The sequence below is a fragment of the Meriones unguiculatus genome, chromosome 3 (assembly GCF_030254825.1).
Source record: "Meriones unguiculatus strain TT.TT164.6M chromosome 3, Bangor_MerUng_6.1, whole genome shotgun sequence".
NCBI classification, from domain to species: Eukaryota; Metazoa; Chordata; class Mammalia; order Rodentia; family Muridae; genus Meriones; species Meriones unguiculatus.
Window position 1 is genome coordinate 17,224,731 of NC_083351.1, and position 25,291 is coordinate 17,250,021.

General features: G+C 55.0%; 1 protein-coding gene across 2 annotated transcripts in view; it reads left to right on the plus strand.

Annotated features, from left to right (window-relative positions):
• Man1c1 (mannosidase alpha class 1C member 1) overlaps positions 1 to 25,291 on the plus strand; it is a 128,718-nt gene that overhangs the window by 42,280 nt on the left and 61,147 nt on the right. For both annotated transcript variants that reach the window (XM_060379323.1, XM_021643213.2), the window contains exon 2: positions 14,640 to 14,736. In XM_060379323.1, coding sequence (XP_060235306.1) covers positions 14,640 to 14,736 — 97 coding nt within the window. The remainder of the gene's footprint in view (positions 1 to 14,639; positions 14,737 to 25,291) is intronic.

Genomic DNA, 25,291 nt, shown 5'->3' on the forward strand with positions numbered 1-25,291 from the left:
AAGGGTCTGGCCCAGGGTCAGGTTTAAGGCCGGGAGACATTCACCGTTGAATGACGGAGGCACTGACGAGCCATCGTCGGGACCGGTGTGCTTTAGTGACACTTTGGGGGATTGTGCCAGGGGTTGGAAAGGCGGGTGCTGGGATATAGACGGGCACGCATGGAGTTTCTCCCATCTGGTGGAGAAATCAACCACTGCCAGGGCGGCCTGCAAGGGTGGGAGCCCCTGCGCCAGCTTGGCAGACACCTTGTCCGGAAAGTACCCCGAGGGGAGGAGGAGGCAGGAAAAACGAGAGCAACAGGAGGCAACCCCAGGCTTGGCTCCCTCACTCCAGGTAGCGTGTCGGTGCCCTGGTGCCCGGGTGACAGGATCCACATAATTTGTCTCTGTGGAAGCGGGGAGTCTGGGACAGGTCTCCCCGGGCTAAGACTCAAGGTGTCAGCGGACCGCATTCATTCTGCTCTGCCAGAGCGAGTCAGGCAGAGTTCTCCGGGGAATTAGAGGTGATAGAGTCGAGAACGAGAAATGAGCCGTGCTCTGTAGTGCGAGCCTATGTGAGCGGCAGCCAGCACGCCTGTAAGTTTACTGCCCGGGTGTGGGGGGGGGGGGCTTGAGCCAAGGAGTTGGAGGCAGCCTGGCAAACAGCATTACCCTATTCCAAAACCAAAGTAAGGAGATAAAAAAGTAAAAATGAAAGAAGAAAAGAAGAAGAGGAAGAGGAAGAAAGATGAGGAGGAGGAGGAAGAGGACGAAGAAGAGGAGGAGGAAGAGGAGGAGGAGGAGGAGGCCAGATAAAAGCTTGGATGGATAGAAGGATCCAAGTTTCATCAGGAGGCTGACAAGTCCCACACTAGGTCCCGGGGCTTGTGATGCAGGTCACAGCTTGAGAACTGGGCAGAGGGGTGTTAGCTGTGCAGGGGGCAGGCGGACAGACATATGTGAGTATCCCGAGCCACAGCCCCAGAGCGCTGCCGTCCAAAGGTCTGACGAGGGTCTCCTCAGCAGCCCAGGAGAGAGGGACACACCCTCCTCGCTGGTTGGTCCCTTTGTGCTTGGCTGCTTCCGTGAACACTGAGCTGGGCCCGCCTGCCTTCCAACCCAGCCCACCGACTCAAATCGCCCTCTCCCACCGCAGACTCACTGAGAACTGTGCCTCACCAACCTCGGGGGCCCTCAGCCCGGTCGGGTTGGCCTTACAGCCAGCTGTCCCGGGAGAAAGCCCTTCCTCATCCTTGGCTGCAGCAGGGCCCGCAGAGACTTTTCAGGCCCACCGCTGTGGCCAACACCCCTGCCCGGATCTTAGCCATCACGATGGTTTGTCTAGATAACCAGGCTCATTCCCCAGGTTCAAGGTCAGCGGGTGAACAGCCTAGAGCCACCCGAAACCTTGACACTATCCTGGCCTGTGACCTCACAGACCCACTGCCACTGTGCGACTCACTGTGCTGCCTCGGGTGTATGTGTGTGGGGGCAGGTGTGTCTGAGGCCAGCTCGAAGGTTCTTTGTGACTGGAGCGTGGTGAGCAGAGGTCAGGGAGAGACAGGCGTTTGCCACAGGGGGCTCTCGAGTCCGGGGAGAGCCATGCATGCACAGGGAACAGGCGAGCGAGGGGCCGTCGGTGTGTGTATGTGTGTGTGCATATGTGTATGTGTGTGTGTGTGTGTGTGTGTGTGTGTGTATGTGTGTTGTATGTGTGTGTGTGTATGTGTGTGTGTGTTGTGTGTGTGTGTGTATATGTGTATGTGTGTGTGTATGTCTGTGTGTGCGCACACACACGTGAGATCAGAAAATTGTGTCGAGGTGGAGGAAGTGGGGCAGCTGTGGGTTGTGGAGCACAGGACGGAGACACGGAGTCTCACGTTCCAGGACAACCAGCTGCGAGGAGCTGGGGTCCAGCGTTGGGCTCCCCCCTGCCCTGCCTCCTCCTGAGAGCACCTCCCAGAGGGACGGGAGCACCATGTGCTCTGTGCTCGTGGCACATAGGCACCCTGTGTGGGCCATGTCAGCCTGTGAAAGAGCGGTTTGCTTCCTGGAAAATAGGGTACTCTCCCCTCCCCCAATACCTAACCGGGAATTGGAAGAAGAGGAAGGTGGAGGTCTCCGGAGCTGGCGGGTCTGCCTGCTCCTGGGGGGTTTTGTGCTGGGTGTCTCCTCGGGGCTGTGGCTTCACCTGAGCCAAGGTCACCTGTGCTACTGTCCCCTTTTTTCCAGCACCCTGACCTTCGCCTCCCATCTGGCCTGTGCCAGGGAGGCCTCTCCCTGCTCTGCAGGCAGCCGGGCAAGCTGGCTCCCAGCTCTGTGAGGCTGCTGAGGTGGCTGTCTTCAGAGGCGGAGGAGCCACATCCCGCCAGGGAGGGGTTCCCAAGAGCCTTCGCTGGGCTGGGCACCTGGTGAGAACTTGCTGGGCTCATTAAATCCTGGCACTGGGGGTTTCTCTGTGCCAGGCAGTCCTCTTCTCTGACCCAGCATTTGGGAGAAGGAGGAAGGAGAAGGAGGAAGTCAGGGTCTTCCTCATCGAGAGTTCCAGGCCATCCCGGGCTACGTGAAACCACGTTCCCCATGAGCCCCAAAGTACCAAGTCGAGGGCTAAGAGACAGTGAAATTCACTAGGCAGAAAAAGGGGGGGGCGTTTCCCGGGGGAGGATCACATGCAAAGGTCCTGTGGCAGGGGAAGGGCGTGAGGACCGTGGCTCAGCTCGTGGCTCAGGAAGGAGGAACCGATGGAGACCCGAGTGGGTGGGACTCGGGCTTGAGGCCTTCATTAAGGCCTTTGCTCTTTCTACCTGATGAGAGTGTTTTAAGTGTGCTGGGTAGCGTGGAGCTGGGAATAAATTTGCATTTCAACTAGCCGCTTCAGCTCCAGCACGGAGAACGGCTTTGGAGCCCCACGAAGGGCTCACTGGGGACCCTGATGGCTGCGCGTGGGTGGGGAGGTGCTTAGCCGGTAATTAGCAGGACGTGGTATCCTGGTGCCGTACCGTGCGCTACCCACCGCACCAGGAGCTTTGCCCGAGTTGTCTGTCTTCTTTCTCATGAGGGTATTCCTGTCCTGTTTGAGATGTGAAAGCCGAGGCTCAGGGAGGCTGAGACACTCCAGCAAGAACGCGCAGCAGGTGGACTTCATCAGGCCCCGGTAGTGTCCAGGCCCCAGTCACCGTTGGCCCAGTTGCTGGTCCCAGACCACACTTGGATGGCAAGGAGTTCTATCCCTCTAGGAGCCTCACTCAGCCACACGCCTGAACCGCCGTGAGTATGACAAGCGGGCAGCTTTTCCCTGCCCCGAGGTCGTGTGCACTCATGGGCCTCACTCAGGTCAAAGGTCAGCTCCCACGCTCCACCCACACATGGCTAGATCAAGACAGCAGGTCCAGCTAAGCGTGGTGGCTCATGCCTGTGATCCCAGAACTTGGGAGGCCGAGGCGGGAGGAGCTGCACGTTTGAGGCCAACCTGAGTGAGTTTGTGAGTTTTAGGTTAGCTGGGCTATAGAATAAAACCCTGTATTAAAAAAAAAGGAAAGAAAGAAAAAGAAAAGGAGGGCTGGTGAGATGGGTAGCGGAGCTTGCTGCCAGGCAAGACGATAGAAATTCAATACCTGAGACCCACACAGTGGAGGGAAAGAGATGACTCCTGCAAGTCGTCCTCTGACCCCCCAAATATATGCCATGTCCTACCTATACACACACACACACACACACACACACACACACACACACACACACACACTATAATGTAAAAAGGAATAGTATTTTGAAAAGAAAGACAAGCCAGCAGGAATGGCTCCCGGGCGTCTGTAGCCAGCAACCAGTCCCTGACGCCGCACAAAAGTAGGGTGAAACCCCCCTGCCTTGGCTCCAATCTGAGCATGCAGTCCTTCGGTCCCGATGTCACTGGGGACCAAACCCTTTCCCACCTGGCCCTACAGATGATGTCACTGCTGGGTGGTGCCAGGCGGGCATCCGGTCCGGGTGCCAGTTGTGGTCTTGAATGACTGGAAGACCCATCCCCCTTCCTAGCTTGGGAGGGAGCAGCTATGTCGGAGCCACTGCCCGGCCTGGCCCGGCGTGCAGGTGACTCTACCTTCTGTGCACACGCGTGTGCTGGTGCCTGTGAGTGTGTGTGGAGGCCAGAGGACAGCCTTGGCTGTCATTCTTTGGTGCCAGCCTTTTTTTTTTTTTTCTTTCTCTTTTACAGTCTTGACTGTGCTGGAAGTCTCCAGTTGGGACAGTCTGGCTGGCCCGTGAGCTCCGAGCCTCTCCACTCTGTCTGCTTCCCCAGCACCTCATTGCCACCATGCCCAGCTTTCGTGTTTGTCCAGTGAGCTCTAGGGGGCTGAAGCTAGGTCCTCACACTTTCAGGGCAAGCGCTCTACGGACCGAGCCGTCTCCCTAGTCTGGGTGACTCTTAAAGAGGTTGCCAGAGCTTCATAGCGAGACCCCGTATGTTCTAACTGTGGTGGCACGCGGCTCTCCGGTGCCTGGGTCTGACACGAACATCTGCTCTATCCCAGGACGCCTCCACCCCAGCCATTTGTCTCCCCTTCTCCTTTGTGTCCTGGAGCAGATCACTTCTCCGAGTCTCACACAGTTCTGATAGGTGACTGTGGGAATACATTGTGTCTTGGGCCATCTGTTAGGTAGGGTTTCTTTTTTAAAAAAATTTATTTATTTTATGTATAGGAGTGTTCTCTCTGCATTTACATCTGCCAGAAGAGGGAATCAGTTCACATTATAGATGGCTGTGAGCCACCATGTGGCCGCTGGGAATTGGTCTCAGGACCTTTGGAGGAACAGACAGTGCTCTTAACCACTGAGCCATCTCTCCAGCCCCTAGGTAGGGTTTCTACTGCTATGATAAAACACCGTGACCAACAGCATCTTGGGAGGAAGGGGCTTTATTTCAGCATCGCTGAGCAGGAGGGCTGCTTGCTGGCTTGCTTCCCACGCCTTGCTCAGGCTGCTTTTGTTGCTGACATTTTGTTTTTTCTTGGTTTTCTGTCTTATTTTGTTTTGTTTTTTCAAGACAATCTCACTAAGAATCTCTGGCTGTCCCAAACTCACTCCTCGAACTCACAGAGATCCTCCTGCCTCTGCTTCCAGGGTGCTAGGATTAAAAGAGTGCGCTACCATGCCTGGCTCGGCCCACTCTAACAGCACCCATGACCACCAGCCCAGAGGTGGCCCCGACCACAGTGGGCTGGGCTCTCCTCATCAGTCACTGAGAAAATGGCCACAAGCTTGCCCACAGGCGAGGCTGGTGGGGGCGTTTTCTCAGCTGACGTGCTCTCGTCTCAAATGACCCTGGGTCAAGTTGACATAAAAACTCCCCAGGACAGGCTCTGAGGTTCTAGCTGGCTGGGCTCCGGTCCTGGGCTTCTCTTCCTGTTGCTCCTTCTGCTGGATAGCGCCCAGCTCTGCACACTGACCTCTTTCTTGGAAAACCTTGCTTGGCCCCACCTCACCCAGAGCCCTCATGTTGCCTTTCACCCAAGGCATCACGCTATTGCTTCTGTTATTCACGTTAACAACCTTTATCTTTCATATCACAAGTGTTTCCAGGTATCGCTGTGGAAATTTCAGGAATACAGGTGACTGCCAATAAAAAAGAAAAAAAAAATCACTGAACACTTCCCCCTAAGATGACACCGCCGTCAATATTTTTCTGTTTTTCAGTCCTTTAACACACACACACACACACATTTGTGGATTTCATGCCATAAAACTTGATATCTTGCTTTTCCGCTTAATGGCACATAATGAGCTTTCCTTGCCTGGCACTGAGGATTTGAAAACATACTTTTAAATATCTCTGTGTACTATTTTGCATTCGAGACTTTTTATTTTTTTAAGGCCCTTGCATAATTATTTTTGAAAGCGCTGGCGTCATGTTGGTGGCTGTGTCTAGGACAGGGAGGAAGGTGCAAGCAGTGGCGGCTCGGTAGGTTATGTTTTGTTTTGGGGGGCAGGGAGGGGAAGATGAGACATGGAAGTGGGTCCATGGTCTCACCCCGTGGCCTGGGGCCTTCCCTGACCCTGCTGGTGTCCCTGTATTTGGCTTGGTCTGACACGCCACTAGCCTTGAGTTACAGGGACACCCCTGCCTCAACCGCCAGAGTTCCGAGCTCATGAGCCACTACGTCAGGCAAGTTTTACACAATGTTGAGCCAACGAGCTGTTAGCTTGGATCTGACAGTTGTGAGCTGCCAGGCTTGGGCGCCAGAAGCCGAGCTGTGTTCTCTGCAACAGCAGCAGTACTCTGGACCGCCCGGCCGTCTCTCCAGCCCCTCCACCTAAGTTTTAGAGATGGGGTCTCTCACTAAACCCGGAGCCTGCTGTTCCAGCTCTACCCAGTCCTGGGTGACTGGCACGCACCACCGGGCCCAGCTTTTCCCGTCGGTGCTGGTGTGATGAACACCAGTCCTCATGCTGGTTCAGTGAGCGCTTTACCCACAAGGCCGTGGCGCCGGCCTCCCCGTTTGTCATCTTTAAACCCCTCACACATGCTGGTAACTACTAACTCATCTGTCTCCTGTGCTGGGGCTCCGGGTGAAGGAAAAGGGTTTGAAATATTTTGTGTACAAACACGCGCACCAGTAGCTTTACTTTTCCAACTAGAAGTCACAGAAAAGTCTGCGGTTGGGCAGGAAGGTGAAGTCGGAGTTGACGCTCCGGGCTGTTACGTAGCTATTTCACAGTGAGGTTTAGGAAGTGTCTGTCACACTGCTGAGTGTGTTTGTGTCATATTGATAGGGGGCCACAAGATACTTGAATAGGATTGTGATCAGGTTGAATGATGGGTAATTGTTTTCCTTCTGTCTGCTTTTCTACTATAAGTCTGTGAACTTCTCTTATATTAAATATGAGCAGGTACATGGATACATATCAACCTAATTTTTTAAATTATCTATTAAAAAGCCAGTCTTCTCTGTGCTGCTAAAACACGATCCCTGAGGTGGGGACATAGAAAAGAAAAAGAGATCAATTTGGCTCATAGTTGTGGAGTCCAGGAGGGTGCTACTCCACTCCACACTGCTGTCACATGTCATAGTGGAGGAACAGAAAGGGGAAGTGAGGGTACAGTGTGGGCAGAGGAGAAAACGAGGAAGCAAGAGGGAGGGGGCAAGAATCCAAACCCACTCCAAAACAACCCCCCTTCTCAGCAGCCCGTTCTGTCCAGTGTGTCGAAACCTCCTCCAACAAGGCCTTCGCTGATCCTTTCCCAGGGTCAAGCCCTCCCCCCGTGACCTGATCACCCCACCTGGCCCCCGCAGCTCATGGTTCTGTCACACTGGGGACCAAACACACAGACCTGTTGGGAGACAGACCACGTCCAAACCACTGCAAGAGATGCATGCTGAAGGGGACATTAGAGACTCAGGCTGAAGGGCATGTTGAGGGCACAGAACTAGAGGAGCCCAGAAGAGGAAGGGGCAGAGACAGGGTGAAGCTGACACTGAGTGAAAATGTGCAAAACTGTAAAAGGAGCCTCTAATTAAAAAGCAAAGCCACTAAGGATGGACAGCCCATTTGAACATGGCAGGCTCCTTCTAAAAGGAACAGCCAGGTTGCCAATTCCTACATGGTCAGCAAGATTCCCTAATGCACGCTTCCTTCCTTCCTTCCTTCCTTCCCTCCTTCCTTCCTTCCTTCCCCCCCTCCCTCCTTCATTATGTATGTAGAAATGTACATGACTATTTTCTGAACCATTTTGGAGCATGTTGCAGACATAATGCTTAACTGTGTAATTTCAGCAAGATCAGACGCTTCCCACAACACCACGGAAAACCCATTAGAACCAGAAAGTTACCGCCGTAGCCCTCTCTGATCCCAAGGGCTGTCAGCTGACTCAATAACATCCTCTACCTCAGCAGTGACAGTCACTGCCAGCTGAATTTTGCCCCAGGAGTAGCAGGCTCTGGCTGATTTGGTCTCCTTCCACGTGGGTGGTTTTTGATCTTTCTTTCTCTTCCTGTTAGACATCCCTACCTTTGGATTGGTCTGATGTGTCTTTCGGGTTTGTTCAGGTCAGGCCTTTTAGGGGTAGAAATGTCTCGTGGTGGCAGGAGTGGGGTGGGGTGGGGTTTGCTGTGTTTTATGTGCCAGATAACATGGTCTGTGGCAGCTGCTTCTGACCACTTACAGTTTTTTTTTAAATATGTAAATCGGTAACAGCTTTATTGAGACATGACTTCCCTGTTGTACTTTTAAAAAGTACGTCTCAATGCCGTAGGCAGTCTTCTCCCCTCCCCCTCTCCAGCCTCTAGCAAGCAGCACACCACCTCGTCACTAAGGTTTCCTCTTGGACATCACTCTTAGTTAGAATCACATGCTAAGGGGTGTTTTTGTTCCTTAGTGTAGGGTTTCAAGCCTCACCCGTGTTGCTGCGTTCCTTCCTTTTTATGGTCACCTAATATTCTTTTGAATGGATATACCACAGCTTTAGGCTCACTCGCCAGTCAATGGGCATTTGGTTTAATCCACTTTTGGGGTTATTTGAAGTAATGCCGCCTCGAGCATCTGTGCCTGAGTTTCTGTGTGGATGTCTGTGTTCTAATTCCACTCTGTTGCTATGATAGTCAGAGCCACTTGGGGAGGAAAGAGCTTACTTGGCTTACACTTCCAGGTCACAGCCCATCAGTGAGGGAAATCAGGCAGGAACTGAAGCAGAAGCCACGGAGGAATAATGCTTCTCATCGGCTCACTCCTTGGTATCGTGCCCAGGCCCAGCTGCCTATGGATGGTGCTAACCTCAGGGGTAGGGGGCAAGGCTGTCCCGCATCGGCGGAGATCATTCTCAAAGACGGAGTCTGATCTGTGCAGTCCATCAAGTCAGTAGACTTGAGCCACGTCAGGTTGACAGCTGACACTAGCTAGGGCATCATATTTTCATGCTGGCTCTGTGTCAGGGTCCTCCAGACGGCCCTGGTCCAGTAGGAGGCCTTGCTGCCAGACTCAGCGTGTGCTCTTGCGTACAGCTGTGATTTGTCAAAGCAAGGGACACGCAGCCAAGTTAAGGAAAGAGTGATGACGGGGGACCAGTCTGGAGGGTAGCCGGTGCCCTCCCAGGGAAGCTGTATAGGATGCGCCTGCAACATGAGACTGTCACCCTGGAAGGGGCAGACACCACGTGTACTCCTGAGAGACTGGCCGTGTCAGCACCCTAACAGGCCTAACTCGTACTGAGGTCCCAGGCCCCAGGCAGAAAAGCAGGTGCTTCTTGTCAGTGTGTTTGTATGGTCTCGGTTCGTGGGCCAGTTGTGGAACACGCAAAAAAATTCACCTTCCCAGAGGCTGGCTGAAGGCCAGCCTTGCAAGCAGGCCTTTCTGAGGATGGGCCTCCTGTGTCTCTTAGGCGGACTCTTTTTTTTTTTTTTTTTTCCGCAGCCATTGAACTCATGATCATTTTACCCAGAGTGACCAGGTCAAATGCTAACTCTGTTGTCTTAGTTTTTATCATCCACACAACCAGGACTCCTCTAGGATGACAGTGTCTCAGTGGTGGGCTTGCTTACATCAGTGTGGCCTGTAGTCATGCCAATAGGGATTTTGTGTTGTTGTTGTTGCTGTTGATGTGGGAGGGCTCGGCCCACTGTGGCAGCACCAGGCAGAGATGGTCCTCCTGGGTTGAAAGCAGGCTGAGCCAGAACCAAAGTGAATTTGAGAACCAGTAACAGTGTGTCTCGTGGGCTCTTTTCCAGGATCCTGTTCCAGGTTCCTGCCTCGACTTCCCTCAGTGATAGACTGTAATATGGAACTGTAAGCCAAACAAACCCTTTCCTTCCCGGGTTGCTTTTGGTTGGTGTTTATCACAAAAAGAAAAGAAACCAGAACACTCCACATGGTAGGAGGGAGACAGACTTCCTCCAGAGCTGCTGTGTCGTCTCCATAGCCCCCTTCCCCACCATCCCTGCCAGGGCTTTCGCTGTCATCTTTCTGCATACAGCCATCCTAATGGGACTAACAGGGCCTTGAGTTAGTGATTTATAAGAGTTTAGAACAAAAAGGAATGATCAGAGGCAGCCAAAATGAGATCTCCAAGAACAATCCTGCCAGTCTAAACCTCTATTTCCTTTTTTTTTTTTTTTAAGGATTGCTCTGTGCCAAGAGTCTGTTTCAGCCTTCCATTGTCTTCTCGTACAACAGTGGAGAGGTGGGTTTTTGCTGGCAGCCTGGTGAGCTCCCGGCTGATGGTCGCAGGGTGGTGATAGATCCAGGAGTAAGCTCTTTGGCGATTTCTCATCCTCGGCCCAGCCGTTCGCAGTTCTGCTCCGAATCTGGGTTGTGCAAACACCAGCCCAACTAGTCCCAGTCTGCCCTCTGCGCCGAGCAGGCAGACACTGAACTGCACCATCAGATCTGGTGCCACAAAGATCTGGATGGCGTGGGATGGCCGACGGAGCCCGGTGAAATGGGACAAAGGACAAATCGCAGTGGCAGGGTGGCCAAGGCAGCCGTTCCTTGATTTTTACCAAAGTGGGTGATTAAGCCACGGGGTGGCCACAGGAGACTGTGGCGTGGGGAGATGATAGAGTCAGGGTACCCCGGAGACTGTGGCATGGGGAGATGATTAAATCATGGGGTACCCTGGGAGACCGTGGTGTGGGAAGGTGTGTGGTCCCAGAAGGTGCCGAGGCTGAACATCAGGGATTCAGAGGCTAGTGCCGGGGGACCTGTCCACAGAGCAGAGCTGTTCAGCAAGGGCGACATGAGAGTCGGGTCCCTGGGGTGAGCGAGTGCAGCTGTGGAAATGCTTCCTGACTCTGGGCTCTAGGTGAGAATAGATCTGATGGATTCAGGTAGGACATGTGACATTCTGCGGCCGATGGGGCTGTCCAGTCAGGTGGTGAGCTCCCCGTCACGGGGGGGGGCGGTATTCAAGGAGAGCTAGCTTAATGTTTGGCTTGGGAACTCAGGAGGAAAGCTGAGTGACGTCTGAGGTCTTCAGGAACTTAGGATCACATTGCTCCCACTTGTGCCTACCTGTCGGGCCAACCATTTGGGGACCAGCAGGCTCCTCTGAAGGCTCCTGGGAAGCCACCTGTGTCCTGGAGCCCACCTAGGCCTGCTGGCCCTGGGTTAAGCTGCAGGGCCAGTTTTCCTGTTGGCCTTTCACTCACTGATTCAGCAAATGTTTAACAACCCTCTCTTCCATGTGCCAGGGCCTAGAGGGTGGTAGGCGTGCAGCATGAAGGGGGGATAGGGAGCTGACTTGAGGACAGTAGAGAGAAAAGCTTGATCCCATGCAGCCCCAACTGGCCTCTGACACACTGTGTAAGCAAGGTGACCCTGAACTGGAACACGGGCTGTCTCAGGCGGGGCGGGAACAGAGGACCCCCTGCACAGTCATCCTCCAACAGGGCCGGCAGGAGGATGAGCAACTGGCCGGGGGAGAGCGCAGGGCTGAGAGAACACTGCCTCCACAGTGCAGCTCAAGCTGCAGCCCACGCCCAGGCCTCGCAGGCGCTCGCTAGGTGTGCGCACGCTCATCGGGCACCCAAGCACCTGGGCCCATGGGGTGGTGCGTGTGCCTTTGAGAGTTTGTGCACGGAGGCGGCTGTGGTGCCTTCCAAGCCCAGCCCCGGAGGACATGGGCATCATTCGTGCCTGGCCCTCCCTCTGTCTTCCTCCACTGATGTGGCTGGCTGAGAGGACAGACAGGTCACAGCCGGGAGGGAACAGCTCTGGTGGGACCGATTAGGCACTTGAAACCCCTTAACTCCCCCTGAACAGTAGCTCCTGAGGGTAGGTTTAGGGTGGGGCACAGCAGCCTACACACCTTCTCCAGCCTTTCTGCTGCGGTTTATGTTCTCAGATCTCGTGGCTGCTGCCTACCCCACTGCCAGCTACAGTGGCAGCGGGGGCAGAGCCCGGGGGCATAAGAAAGAGGGAGGCTGGGGGGGGCACAGGAAGGCGGGAAGGAGACTGGGGGCTGCACAGGGGAGAAGGAGGGAAGGAGGGACTCTATTCTCCCTCCTCACGCGTACCTAGCAATTATTCTCCGTTATTGCCAATTGGAGATAAGTGGAAAATAACAGAGGAATGGAGGCAGGCCTCCAGGCCTGTGCTGAGTTCTTGCCAGGCACTGCCATGACATTGGCATGAGCTGTGGCAGCGGGGGAGGGGCCTGCAACAGCCGTGTATGACAGGGGCCTGCTGCTCTGGGGGACAGAAGTGTTCCAGTCTGGCCTGCTGTGCTGCCACTTCCCATCTCAGAGTCATCCTTTGTGCCCTGGGGACATGGTGCTAGAGCATCCCGCCATCCGGAGCCTGGGCCACACTCCCGTGAGGCTGCTCCCCTGTGGATTTTGGCCACAGCAGCGATGACTACCAGAAGAGATTGCCTCTAAGCCTGGGCACCGGGAAAGTGGCTGAGCACGGGGAACGCAGGGAGGCTTGCCGCAGAGACAGGTGCTGCCGCAGGAAACACGGGCCCGAATGAAACAAGGCACGACACTGGAAACACCGAGAAATGGAAGCCGACAAGTGCAGCTTGAAGGGCTGCAGTGGCTCCGTTGGTGAGCATTCGCCCAACATGCCAGAGGCCCGGCTTCCATCCCCAGAACCACACGGGAGATGGGGGCAGGAGGACCAAGAGCTTAAGATTATCTTTGGTGGTGTAGTGAGTTAGGGTCCAGCCTGGGCTACATGAGACCCTTGCCTCAAAAAAACCAAGAAAACATATACATACAATATAGGTAATCTATAAGTTAAAAAAAAAATCCCATATGAAAGGCAGAAGCGGTGCACACAACTTTAATCTCTGCAGAGGCAGACGCAGAGGCACGTGGATCTCTGCGAGTTCGAGGCCAGCCTGACCTACATAGCAAGTCTGAGGCCAGACAGAGCCATGCAGGTTTTTCCTGTCTTAAAAAAAAAAAACAGGAAAAACAAAAGAGACAAACAAAAATCCCCAAAACACACCCACGTGAGGGGCTGGAGATGGTTTATCGAATAAGAGAAGTAGTGGACCTTCCAGAGGCTTAGTTGGCTTAGTTCCCAACACCTTAGTTCCAACACCTTAGTTCCCAACACCTGCCTGGCAGCTGTAACTCCAGTCCCGGCCCAGGCCTCGGGTTCTGGGGGATCTGCTTCCCTCTCTGGACTCTGCAGTACTGGGTCTGCACTTGGCGCTTGTCCACGCAGGCAGGGGGAACACCCATAACTTAAAGTGAAAGTGAATAAAGCTGCAAGAGTGATCCAAGCTCTGAACCATGACGGCATGCCTCCACAAATGGCAACTTCCCCATCCGGCTTCACGGCACAGGTCACATTCAAAACAGACCCGGCGGAAGGCCAGTGTGAAGCTGCCTTCAGGCTCCGTGTGCAAGGATTGCGGTCCAGGAGGCACACGAATTTCCTGTTTAGACCTGGGTCCCTCTCCAAGATGTTTCATTCCGTATCCGAAATCCAGAATGCTTCTGGTCTGAGGCATTTGGGGTAGCGGAAGCTCACCTGTGTGATGCAGGCTCTGTGCGTCCGTGGACCAGCCACGGCGTGTATGAATCCTGAAGGAGAAAAGGCAAGCCCATGCCTTCATTGCCCCAGGCCTGCTAAGCCAGAAGCTTGGGGACCGGCCTCGCCAGGCTGCATTCACAGCCCCTGGACAGATAGACAGCGTGGGGAGAAGAAGGGGCTGGGACCCTGAAGCCAGGGAAGGAGAGCAGCTAGTGCTTGTCAGTCAGCGCCGCCAGAGGCTGGACTGCGGCTGAGCGGGTCTTTAAAGCAGACCGCCACACCCGGTCCGGAGGGCAGGGGCAGAGGTGGGGTCACAACTCAAGCCCCAAGTTCTGTCTACTGCACCCACGCCTTACCTGCACCTCCTGCCAAGCCTGCTTGCGCCCTGCCCCGCTGTCACTCCAGAGCTCTGCCCTCGAGGCGCTCCTCCCGCTCGCTGCCGTGAAGTGAAAGGGGCACAGTGTAAAAGCAAATGAGGGAGACTGTGGGGACGCGGGGGCAGGGTGGGCATAGGTTGTCACTGTGGCCCTCAGCCTCAGTCGTGGGCCAAGCGCAGCGGGGGGCCAAGCCCGACCGTCCTCAGGCACTCCGATGCTATATCCTGGGCAGGTTCTGTTGGGGGAAACTGAGGCAAGGCAGGTATCGTGTCTGGCCTCAAGGAGCTCCTGGCCCACGACCATACAAATAGCATGTAACAGTGACCAGCTAGGGCTCAAGGGAGTCCAGGGTGCCTCGGGCGGGTCATCACAGTCCGTAGAGACTCACATGTCTAGGGGACAAATTTGACTCTTGGGAATTAGAGAACATGGATTTTATTCCCAGCCCCCTCGCTGACCCCCTGGGAAAGTTTGGGCAGGTTGCCTCATCTCTGACCCAGCTCCTTAGGTATGGAATGGCTTTCCACACAGCTCTGGTGGGCAGGCCCCTACCACTGAGCCACACCGTCCGTCCGCCTAAGAGGTGGGTTTTCACTGGGCCTTGAAGGAAGCTAGAATCCAGCCAGTGCTTTGGGTATCTTCCGGCAAACCTCTGGCGGTCTTTGGTGTGGTGTGAGTGGAGGGATGGCTCTCCAGGCAGCCCTGACTGGGAATGAAATGGGGCTGAGACTTTGGCAAAGGGTATGGTGGGTGCCGCTGGCCACCAGCACCATCTCACCGGGGCCTGGTCCCCCCTGCTCTTTCCCGCAGATGATGCGGTTTTCATGGCAGAACTATCGCCGTTATGCGATGGGCAAGAATGAGCTCCGGCCACTCACAAAGGACGGCTACGAGGGCAGCATGTTCGGTGAGTTGACACGGACCCCCGGGGGCGCTGAGCGCAGTTTCGCTTCGGTCTGCCCTTTCCTGGGCTCTTCCGAGCTTTTCCGGGCCCAGAGGACCCAAGCGCTTCCGTCCGCTCTTGCATCCTTGCTTTTGAACAGCTTGGAGCTTGGGAGAGTGAGGATGGTGAGGGACGGGGTGGGCGACACGAGCAGGGAAGACTGGGTAAATCCTCTCTCCTGGAGGGAGGCGGCGAGGTGACGCTGTTCGTCTCCGTAGACGGTGTGTCTGGAGAGGCAAGGGGTATGGCTTGGAGCAGCTTCGCCCATTCGTGAACGAGGGAGGAATAGGGGTCCAAAAAAGTAGAAAGCGGGCAAAATAAATGAAGGTTACCGTTGATCTGTCCTGAAGATGTAGCTGCTGCTGACATCTTTGTCCATGTCCTTCCAGTTTTCCCTCCTGTGCATTTACCCTTGGGTATACGGTTTTGGCTCTGTGGGAGGGACTGAGGGTAAATTGTTAAGCATTTCTGCAAATGGCTTAATCTTTCTTTTCCTGAAAAAAAAAAAAAAAAAAAGTGTGCTGGAGCTAGTCAGTGGTGGTACACGCCTTTAATCCCAGCACTCGGGAGGGAGATGGAGGTAGATTTCTGAGTTCGAGGCCAGCTTGGCCTACAGAGTTCATTCCAGGACAGCCAGGTCTTTGCAGAGAAACCCTGTCTTGTTGGTTGCTTTTCTTTTTTCTGTGACCAAGTGCCTGGCAAAAATCAACTTAAGGAAGAGGGAAGAGAGAGTTTGTTTTGGCTCACAGTTTAAGGGCTTACAGTGCATCCTGGAGGGGAAGGCATGGGACCAAGAATAGGAGGTGACCATTGTTATTGTTTCCGTAGGAGGAGGCAGAGAGAGGCGAATTTGGAGCTCTCTTTATTCACTGTGTTCCCTGAGCCACACTCAGAGAGAGGTGTGTCTTTTTGTGATTTTTAAATCAAGTTGACAGTGAAGATTAACAATTGTATTTGTATTGATTTAAAAAGAATTTTTTTTGAGCCAGGCATGGTAGCATAGGCTTTTAATCCCAGCACTTGAGAGGCAGAGGCTGCTAGATCTCTGTGGGTTTGAGGTCAGCCTTGTCTACCTAGTGATTTCTAGGACAGCCAGGGCTGCACAGACTCTATCTCAAAAAACAATTATTATTATTATAGTGAGGATAATAAATATTTGAGGTGGGCCTCACTATGTTGCCCAGGCTGATGCTGAACTACTGGACTCAAACAGTCCTCCTGCCTCAGCTTCCTGAGTGGCTGGGACGGACAGTCTGCCCAGCTCATATGGAATGACTGTACAGATGTGTCGCCAGGCCATAATTCAGGTGACCACCTCACGAATGGACAAAGGTTGTGTCTGACTTTTTTCCTCATTAAGAATAGGATAAGGGTTTCACTCTGGGCATAACCATTGGACTTCCAAGGGAAGAGATGGTCTTGGGCCTCAGCATGAAATATGAGCAGCTCTGTCAGGAGGCCAGCTGCCTCACCCATCTGGCACACAGAACTGCCACCCCGTGTCCCGCTGAGCCCCAGGGACAGGGAGCTGGTGCAGCTAGCAGGATGAGTGGGAATGTGACACGAAAGCATCCTTCTTTCCTCTCTGCTGAGGGGAACTGGTGTTGGCAGAGGGGTGTCCATGTTTGAAACTGCTAAAGTTTTACAGGAAGCGCTTCTAGAAAGGACCCGGCTCAGTCTGGCTCCATTTGGTACCATCCCCCGGGCGCAGGATTTACATCATGGCCCTTCAGGATTTCACTCAAGTGAGGGAGAGCGCTAGGCACCTGGAATAATGGGAAGACCAGAGGCCCTGAGTGCAAATCCTCCCTTTGTTCTGAGCTATGTGGCTGTGTCCACGTCACTTCACCTCCCGGGGCTCCAGATGGTGCCGCTTTTGTCCTTGGGCTTCTGTGAGGACATCTGAGGGAGCCTGTGTGAGCTCAGAGGACCCTGTGTTAGGAATGAGTGACGGTTTCTCTGGAAGTCAGAGAGAGTGGTGTTGGCCCAGGAAGCCTGTGATGGGTTCTGGGGTCCCTTGGATGTTCTGACCGCTGGGCAGGGACCCATCACAGCCTTCCTGGCAATAAGCAGGCACCCCCCCCCCAGGCTGCACCAGTGGCCTGGGGAAGGGAGGGGTGTGGGGCCCCCCAAAGGAAGGCGGCTTCGATCCGCTCGCTCTTTTACTCTCCACACTGCTGGTTGCTGGGACTGGAGTCAGCGGCCTCACCTGTCCAGCACATGGTGCCCCACTCAGTCCCGGAGACAGGAAGTTAGTGTGGCTCTTCCCAGAGCCGCTGACACTTAGGAACACACAGTGTTTCGAAGGTGACACAGTGGATCTCCACCAGTCCACCCAGACTACTCTCACTGCCCTGTCCTGGCACTCTCTGGGGCCTGCCCAGGTCTTCAGAAAGGGACGGGTAGAGGTGACCACAGACAGTGCTGTAAAATAGTCCCCACTGGCGTGACATTCTGGAGTCAGACCGACAGGCTTCACGGCTTCCTGGCTGAGTGACCTTGGGCTGATCATTCTTCCTGTAGCTGTCTCTGGGTGCTGGAGCCTCTGGTGGCACTGAGCCCAGCCTGGGCCTCCCCATCTCAGAGCCCCTGTAGTTGGTGACAGTTCTCAGAGAGCACACCCAGAAGACGAGGCTCCATTCCCACAGCCAGGGAGAGGACCCCAACAGTAGGGGCAGGTGTGCTGACTTGAATTCAGCACTGCCACACGCCTGCTTCCTTCCCGGACCCTTCTGGGGGTGTTGGGTGGCCTCTGATGTCATCAGTGACGTCACTTAGGCTAAGACCTATAGACATGGGTGCCCTGGGGTAGGCAGGAATAGGCAAATCCATTCTGCCCTCCCTGGCTGAGTGAGACTTGCAAGGGAGACCCTGCCCAGCCCCTGTGTGTGCTGGGCTGAGCTGGGTCGGGCTCCCATGGGTCTTGGGCACTGCTCTGGGTGCCCGCACTATGGAAATGTCCCCAGATCACTCTGTTGCCTCCCTTCGCCAAGATCCACAGGAGCCGTGGTGAGAATGGCCGCTGCCTCAGCGTGGTCTCTCTGGTCTCCCTGTGTGGCCCTTCACCATGCCAACCACCCTGCCATGCCCCAGCCTTCCTCAAAGCTGTTCTTGCTCTGGGGGCAGATTGTCTTGCTGAGGCGTCCCTCCGGGAAGTTTTGTGACTGAGCCATTCCCCTGTCTCAGTATCTTGTTCTTGTTCTCATCCACATCCAGCTCAGCAGGCCCCATCGGAAGCCACTCCCAAGGCCCCGCTGGCCACCACAGAAGACAGCCCACTCTTGGCCTGTCGCTCAGGCCAGAGCACATGCCTTCCCTTCCTGCCTGTAAGTGTTCCAGATGGGACACTTACTGTTCAGCCAGATGACAGAGGGGCTTCAGGTCCAGATAAGCCTGCACGGCTCTCTGCAGATGGGCAGGGGCTCCGGTTCCTGGCCTCGTGGTGGTCATAATTATGTTACCTGTTTTAAATGTTTCATTTGCTTGTGTTGTGTGTGTGCTACCTAGCGGGTGGTGGTCAACAGGGTCAGCTGTCTTCTGTAACATGGGTCCTGGAGGTTGAACGCCCGCTGGCAGGCTTGTCGCTAGGTGCCTCTACCGGAAGAGCCATCTTGCCTGCCTGGCCCATTGATGATTAATTAATAGGGAGATGCGCGCAGGACCCCAGCCCCAGGCACTAAGGAGGCACTTGGTCATTTGTTCTTACTGCTCCTGTCACAGAGGCTAGAGTGTCCAGCCTGGGACAGTGGGGGTTACAATGATGGAAGAGCCAGCCACGGATTGGTAGCCAAAATTATCATACAGCAAGTGGCTTGGTGCACGGAGTCCCAGGCTCTCTGCCTGTGGAAAAGGCCGGCCACTAATGTCCACTGCTAGAACTTGGGACACTGAGAGGGCCGGACTCCACAGCCAGAGGGCAAGGCTTTCATGGTGCTCTGCTGTGTTCTCTCGGGCAAGTTCCCTCTCGGGCAACTTCCCTGGGCCTGTTTGCCCAGCTGCCCAGTGAGGCACGAGCAGGCTTTCCTTCCTGGGATTGTTTTGAAAGGAAGCGGCTAGCACACACACGGAGAGCCGTGCCTGGCACACAGGCGGCACACTGCAGACGTCCAGATCGTGAGCATGAAGGGTACCACGCACTGTTCCCGTGTTGTGGGGGCATCCCCGCTGCCCCTGGTAGGCACGCGGTGGGCACTGCCCTGCTCGGCCCCTCATTTGAGCAGCATCCGAGAATTTTGTAGCAGGAAAGCAGTGTGGGAATAAACCAGGCCAACAGAAGGGTTTGGGGTGCCCAGGGCGAGTGACAGCAGTGCCCCGTCTGTGCATTTCAGGTCAGCCAGGGGTGACTGCACCCGGCAAGTGCTGACCTCTCTGTGCGTGCAGTGAGAGCCTGGCCCCTTCCTGACAGGAATGTCCCGGGGCACAGTCTTGTCGCCAAGGGGCCGTGGGATGGTGAGGCCGCTCCACCATCAGAGCCAGGACAGAACTGTCCTTCAGGAGGTGTGGGAATTGGGGGCCAGGTGTCCAGCTCGCCCCACATACACAGCCAAGTTCTCTGGTGCATGCCTCACACCCCCATAAGGTGTCTTTTACCCTCACGTACCCATCTCACAGGCGAGAGGACAGAGCCAGCAAGCCCCAGGACTCACAGTAGCTGAGTCCTAGGCGAGGTGGGCGCTCGGAAGCCAGACAGTAGGAAGCCACCACGCAGCCCTGTGCCACAGCCGGCACAGGGTGGGAGGAGGCCAGACAGCTCAGGGTTGGGATGATGTGTCTTTTGGTCCGCCCCCTCCACTCCCACCTAGCTGTGGTGACAGCTAGGGTCCGCATCACCTGTCTCTCGGCATCATCCCTGGGCGTGAGCAGAACTTTTCTTCCACCTAGAAAATCTGCCTCCTGCCGGGCCATTGGCTGTCTGAGCCGAGCTGCAAGGGAGGGAGGGGGAGCTGAGAGTCAGGCCAGCCTGGGTTTGAATCCTGGGTCTGCCTCTTACTCATCCTCTGGCCTAGGGTTAATTTCTTGACCCCTCTGCTCTCGGTTTCTCCATCTGTGAAACGGGGACGGCAACAGCCTCATCCGGCACAAGGATCAAATGCGGCTGGTGTGTGTGTGTTAAACAGCTGGGGCCACACCTGTCCCCGTGTACTCGCTCAGTGGAAGCCGCTGTCAGCATTCCGCTGGCCTAATTAGTAATAACGACTCTAATTCTGAGCCAGGAAAGAGCGGTGCCTGGGCTCCGCCTGGGCCTCTCCCACTTGGTTTCCAGCTGGCTCGCTGTGCTCCACGCCTCTCCTTGACCTCCTGCCACGGAGCGCGCCAGCTCGGGATCAGCAAAGAGGCCTGGAGAAGGAGCCGCCCTGCTCGCTCGGCAGTTCTGCTCCCCCGATTCCTCACTGTAGAGCGGGAGGCGCGTGCGTGGCCGGAAGCCACGTTCTCCAGCTCAGGGTCAAGCACCCAGGGTGACTGTGAGAGCCCCCGATTGGACTCCGTCTCTACCCACGGATCCCGAGATGGAAAGGCCGACCCGGGCCCCGCCGTGGGCGTGATTTAGAGCCGGGACTGAGTGAAGACGAACGTGGTGTGACTCCGAGGATGGCGGAGACAACACTCATCATCTTCGCCTCGTAAACGGAGCAGCTAGGAGGCCAAGGAGCAAATAAATCCCGACCCCGGAGCGTCAGTTTTACAACTGCGGCACGGCGCGCAGCGTGTCACCCGCGCTGGTCACCTCTCCTCCGCGCCTGCGCACCCCAGCACGCGCCCATGCTTCCTGGTGGGCTTCCGACGTGGGCGCTCTTCCCCACGCCGCGCGGCTTCCTCTTGAGAAGCCGGCTTCGGCAGCTAGGGAGTTGGTGAAGCCGTCCGGGTTCCCCACATCTTCCCGGGTCTCCACCACGCCTCCCGGAGGTGAGGGATTACAGAGTCTCGCCCGGGGTTCGAATCCACCCCTCCTGGCATTCGCCAGCTGAGAAACTGAGCCAGCCGCAGGCTTCTCCGCAGACCCTCCTTCACCCCCAATGAGGCTGGAGGGGGTGGCTACACGGAGTGAGACCTCTCTTTCCCGGTCTGGGGAGATGGCTCAGTCAGCTAAGGGCTCGCTATGCAAGCCTGATGACCTGAGTTCTGTTCCCAGACAGTATGTAAAAAATAAATAAATAAAAATGCTAGCTACGGTGGTGCATGCTTGTAACCCCAGGCCTGAGGCTACAGAGACAGGATCCGGGGACAGGGTGTCACTGGCCAGCTGGTGAATTCCAGTCAATGATCTCAGAAACTAAGGCGGATACCGCCCCTAGCACCCTAGCGACACCCGGGGTTGTCCGCCTTTTGTACACGCGTGCACAGAAGCCTGCATCCTAACCCACACAAGAATGTTTTCTCCGTGACACATGTGCAGCCCTTTCCCGACATCTTTTTTTTTTTGTTTTTAAGGGATTACATTTGTTCATTCACGAGTGTGGTTGTACGTGGCTGCACACATACGTGTGGAAGTCAAGAGAGCAAATTGCAGGAATCAGTTCTCTCCTTCCATCGTGTGGGTTCCAGTGACCAAACTCAAGACCATCAGCCCTGGGGGCACCTTGACCTGCTGAACCATCTCATCAGCCCACCCCCAACCCCGCCCCCAATGCCTTTTTCTTCTCTTTGGTTAAGTAATAGCATTTCAAGTTGTCTGGTGAAAAATACTGTGTCTGTTTTATGAGGTTTTTTTTTCTTCTCGGGGAAGAAAAGCATCTCTAGTTCCTGGCGCATCAGCGTTGGGCTGGGCAGCCGGCTGATTCTGGCAAGCTGTGCACACTCCTGACTTGGGCCGGACTTGGAGTCTGCTTTGAGAAATGGCTGTCATCAGCTTTGCAGGCGGTGGCGGCAACACTGCAGTTCCTTGGACAGGGTAGGTCAGGCTTTGGGGCAGCCAGCACCCTTCCAGGAAGTCACATGCCTTGGAAGCCAGCATCCGGAGGCCAGAGGGTAGAAAAGCACAGAGGAAATGAACCAGAAATTCCAGCAGATGTGCCTTTGCCACGAAGAGGGTAACTGGGTGAAAAGTCAGAGTTGAAGGCCGGGCTGGAGCCACAGTCACTGGGCAGATGCTGCTGTCCTGTGAGATCTCCCTGGGACCTTGAGTGACAATCCCCTAGCCACTCGCTGATGGCCAGAATGCCCCTCTTGGTCACCCCGGGTGACTTCAGAGTCAGCACTCCCCTGCAACATGGTGGGCCTTCAGGCTTGCGGGCAGCTGGCTGGCCCCTGGCAGGGCTCCGAGACCCCTCTCTCCTCCAAGCAGTTTCTAATTAAGATGCATCGTGGCCCTTTTCTTTTCCTTTAAAAGCTCTAGCACAGAGGAGAATTTATTTCTTTAGAAAATATAGTAGCAGGTTGTTGTACAAAGAATTCTCAGGCGAGAGGCCGGGGTCGGTGTCCCAGCACTGGCGCCGGCTGTCACCAGAGCCCACAATGTCTTCTGGGCCTTGTCAGCTCCCACACAAAGGCTCTGTGCACAGGGCCTCTGCCTCTGGCCGCCTGGCTGTTTACTAGGCACTGTCTCTCGTTCTCCCTCTCTTGCTCTCTCGCTCTTTCTCTCTCTCTCGCTCTCCCTCGCTCTTGCTCTCTCAGCTATTGCTGATTCTCTTGGCATCTGAAATGTTAGCAACAAGTCCTGCTCCTGTGGGAGCCGAGTGACTCAGGGTATCTATTCCCGGAGTGAGTTACTGCCATGCGTGAAATGATTCATATTGAAATTGACATTCCCTCCCCGAGGCAGCGTGTTCCACCCACTCTCCAAAGACCTTTCTTTCCTTGGAAACAAGGCTGAGCCGGCAGCAACCAGCCCCCTCTCTTCTCACCACGCTGATGGCACGCATTCACCAAATTCCCCGGCAAATTCTGTGGCTCCCAGGAATGGATGCACCGTGGCAGGCGGGCAGCACCGGCAGGGCTCTCTACAGCCATCTGGCCCCGTGCCTGAGGACCGGGAAGACAGGACTCTCGCCTGAGGCTTGACAGGCTGGATCTAACCTGCTTTGGGAGCGTAGCTGTGCGGAATTGTTTCTTATATGCAATTGTTACGCAGCTCTTTCCTCAGATTGAAGCCCCTTCTTGTTGCAGGGAGACTTGGTTAAGACCCAGGAAGTAAAGGAAACCCACAAGCCATAGGAAGCTCCTGAAACTTAAAAGATTTACAAAGCCCCGCCCCCGTGGTTATAGCAGCAGTGACAGTTCCTGGGGAGGGGACACTGGCCAGCTGTGCCACCTACGAGTCCCACAGGGAGCTCCAGGGGGGCCGCTTTCCTGAGCTGTCACTTTGCTGGGGTGAGGCAACTGCCTGTCAGTCACCCAGTGCTAGTTTAACTAACCCCAATAAACTCATTGGTTGGCTCAGCTGGGGAGACTCCTGACACCATGGATTGCTCTACGCTTTTACGTCCTGCGCCTTCTGGACATGGCTCTTAGGCTGATTATTCTGTTGTGAACAGCAGTCGATCCTTATTCAGGTCCTCTTGCCTCTTCTGCTGTTGTTGGCCGTTTTTGTTTCTGGTATTTGGTAACTATGGGTAAGCTACTGTAAAATACCTTTTGTTTACGATGAGGTGAATTCTTGGTAAGTTTATGGGAGTTTTAGCCATGGCCACCATTAACTTTAGGACGTTTGCATCATCTCCCATAGAAACCCTGTACTCACTAGGCAGGTGGTTCCATTTCTCTCCGATTTCCTTCCCCACCCCGGCCCTGGCTAGACTGGCTAATTAATTCTAAGTGCTTTATCTAAATGTTATGATATGGTCTGACTCTGAGCTGACCCCCCCTCCCCCACAGGCTTGTGTTTTGATCACTTGGTTGCCAACCTTTGGTGCTATCAGGAAGGCCATAGAGCCTTTGGGGAAGGGGCTCCTGAGTAGAAGGCGTGCCTCCAGGGACGGGGCTTTGCAGAGCACACCTTCCCTGTGCTGAAGAAGCCATCACAAGCTCCTGCAGTGTGGTCTAGTTCCCTCCCCTCCATGCCATCTTGCCAGGATGGACGGAGACCCTTGGAAACATGAGCCAAAGTAAAGCTTCCCTCTGTTACAATGTTTCTCTCAAATATTTTGTTGTAGCCACGCAGGAGTAAGTAACACCTGGTTTGTGTAACAGCTGGCCGTGGTGCCTGGCTTCCTGCTCTGAGTGTGTTTTGTGGTTTATCCATATAGCAGCATGTATCCTCGTCTTTATTGTCGAATACTGTTCCATTATGTGGACATACCACGTGTTGTGGGCTCAGTAATTGACAGACGTTTTAAGTTTCTTTTTTTCTGTGAGGAATAATGCTGCCATGACCACGTATGTATGCTCGTGGGGTTTTGTTTCTCTTGGGTATATGCCTAGTGGGGTGTATTGTCGGCTGTATAGTAATCAGAGATACAAACACTGGACTGTTTCCCATAGGGCTACACCAGTTTGCGTCTCCGCCAGGAGTCTGTGAGGTGAAGAGCACTTTGGATAAGTTTTTGTTGTTGTTGTTTGCCTGGTGGGAATAGCAGGTAGTTATGGGAGACACAGTCCATATTTGGCTCATCCTGTGCAGTGTGCTCAGCTTTACCAGGAAGGTGCCAGTTTTGCAAAGCTTAAGGTTAAGCCCGTTGGCAGCCCCGGGCTGGGCGAGAGTTTCGGTCACTCTGTCGTCCCGCCAACACTTGCTGTCGTCAGTTTGCCGCCCTTAGCCTCCCGCGTGCTGCCTTCCTGTCAGTGTCTGCACTGCCTGCTCGGCCCTGGCCCACAGGGGTCCTGATTGTCCTACCTCCTCTCAGGGGCGAAGAGGGACCCCCTCAGTGCTCCCCACCTTAAAGCCCTCCTCTTTCAGCTACCCCTCCTGCTGCCTTCTGCCTCCCCAGCGCCCTGGGGTGGTCTCTCGGCTTTGCAGTCCATCCAGATGGAGGGGAATGGAACCTCTCAAGTCTGGGGGACTGTGCAAGAGGCGGGTGTTAAAGGGAAAAGCGTCGGGAGCCGGGAGTCTTGGGTTCTGGGAACCCTGACTCTGTAACTCACTCACCGGAGAGGATCACGCTCCCAACCCAGACCCTATGTTCTCTCTTGAGTGACAGGGATGGTGACACTATCCCCTGTGACCGTTGCTGGGAGTCTGCTCCTTCCACCTGCCAATTGTGAGGTGTTTCCTGTGTGGACACAGGGGCACGCGCTTGGAGATTTAACAGAAAACATGCGCCAGCTTGAGTTTCAGGTCTAGGACCCTCAGCCTGCTCTTGATGGGGCAGCTGCCTCCACACTCAAACCAGGGACACAGATAGAAAGGTGCAGGCGGGGGAGGGGGGCATGGCCCAGAAATACCCGAAGGCGAGAGCGAGCGAGACGTGGTCCCTTTGGGCCTAAAGGATGCTCGGTGTGGCTCAGGTGGGGCCTGGCTGTGGGAAGAAGCCTTCCGGGGGCAGAGACACCATGTCTGCCGAGGAAGCTCAGAGTGCCTCCTCCAGCCCTGCTCAGAGCCGGGAGACCTGGCTCCTCACCTCTCAGCTGCTCGGGACTGCTGGTT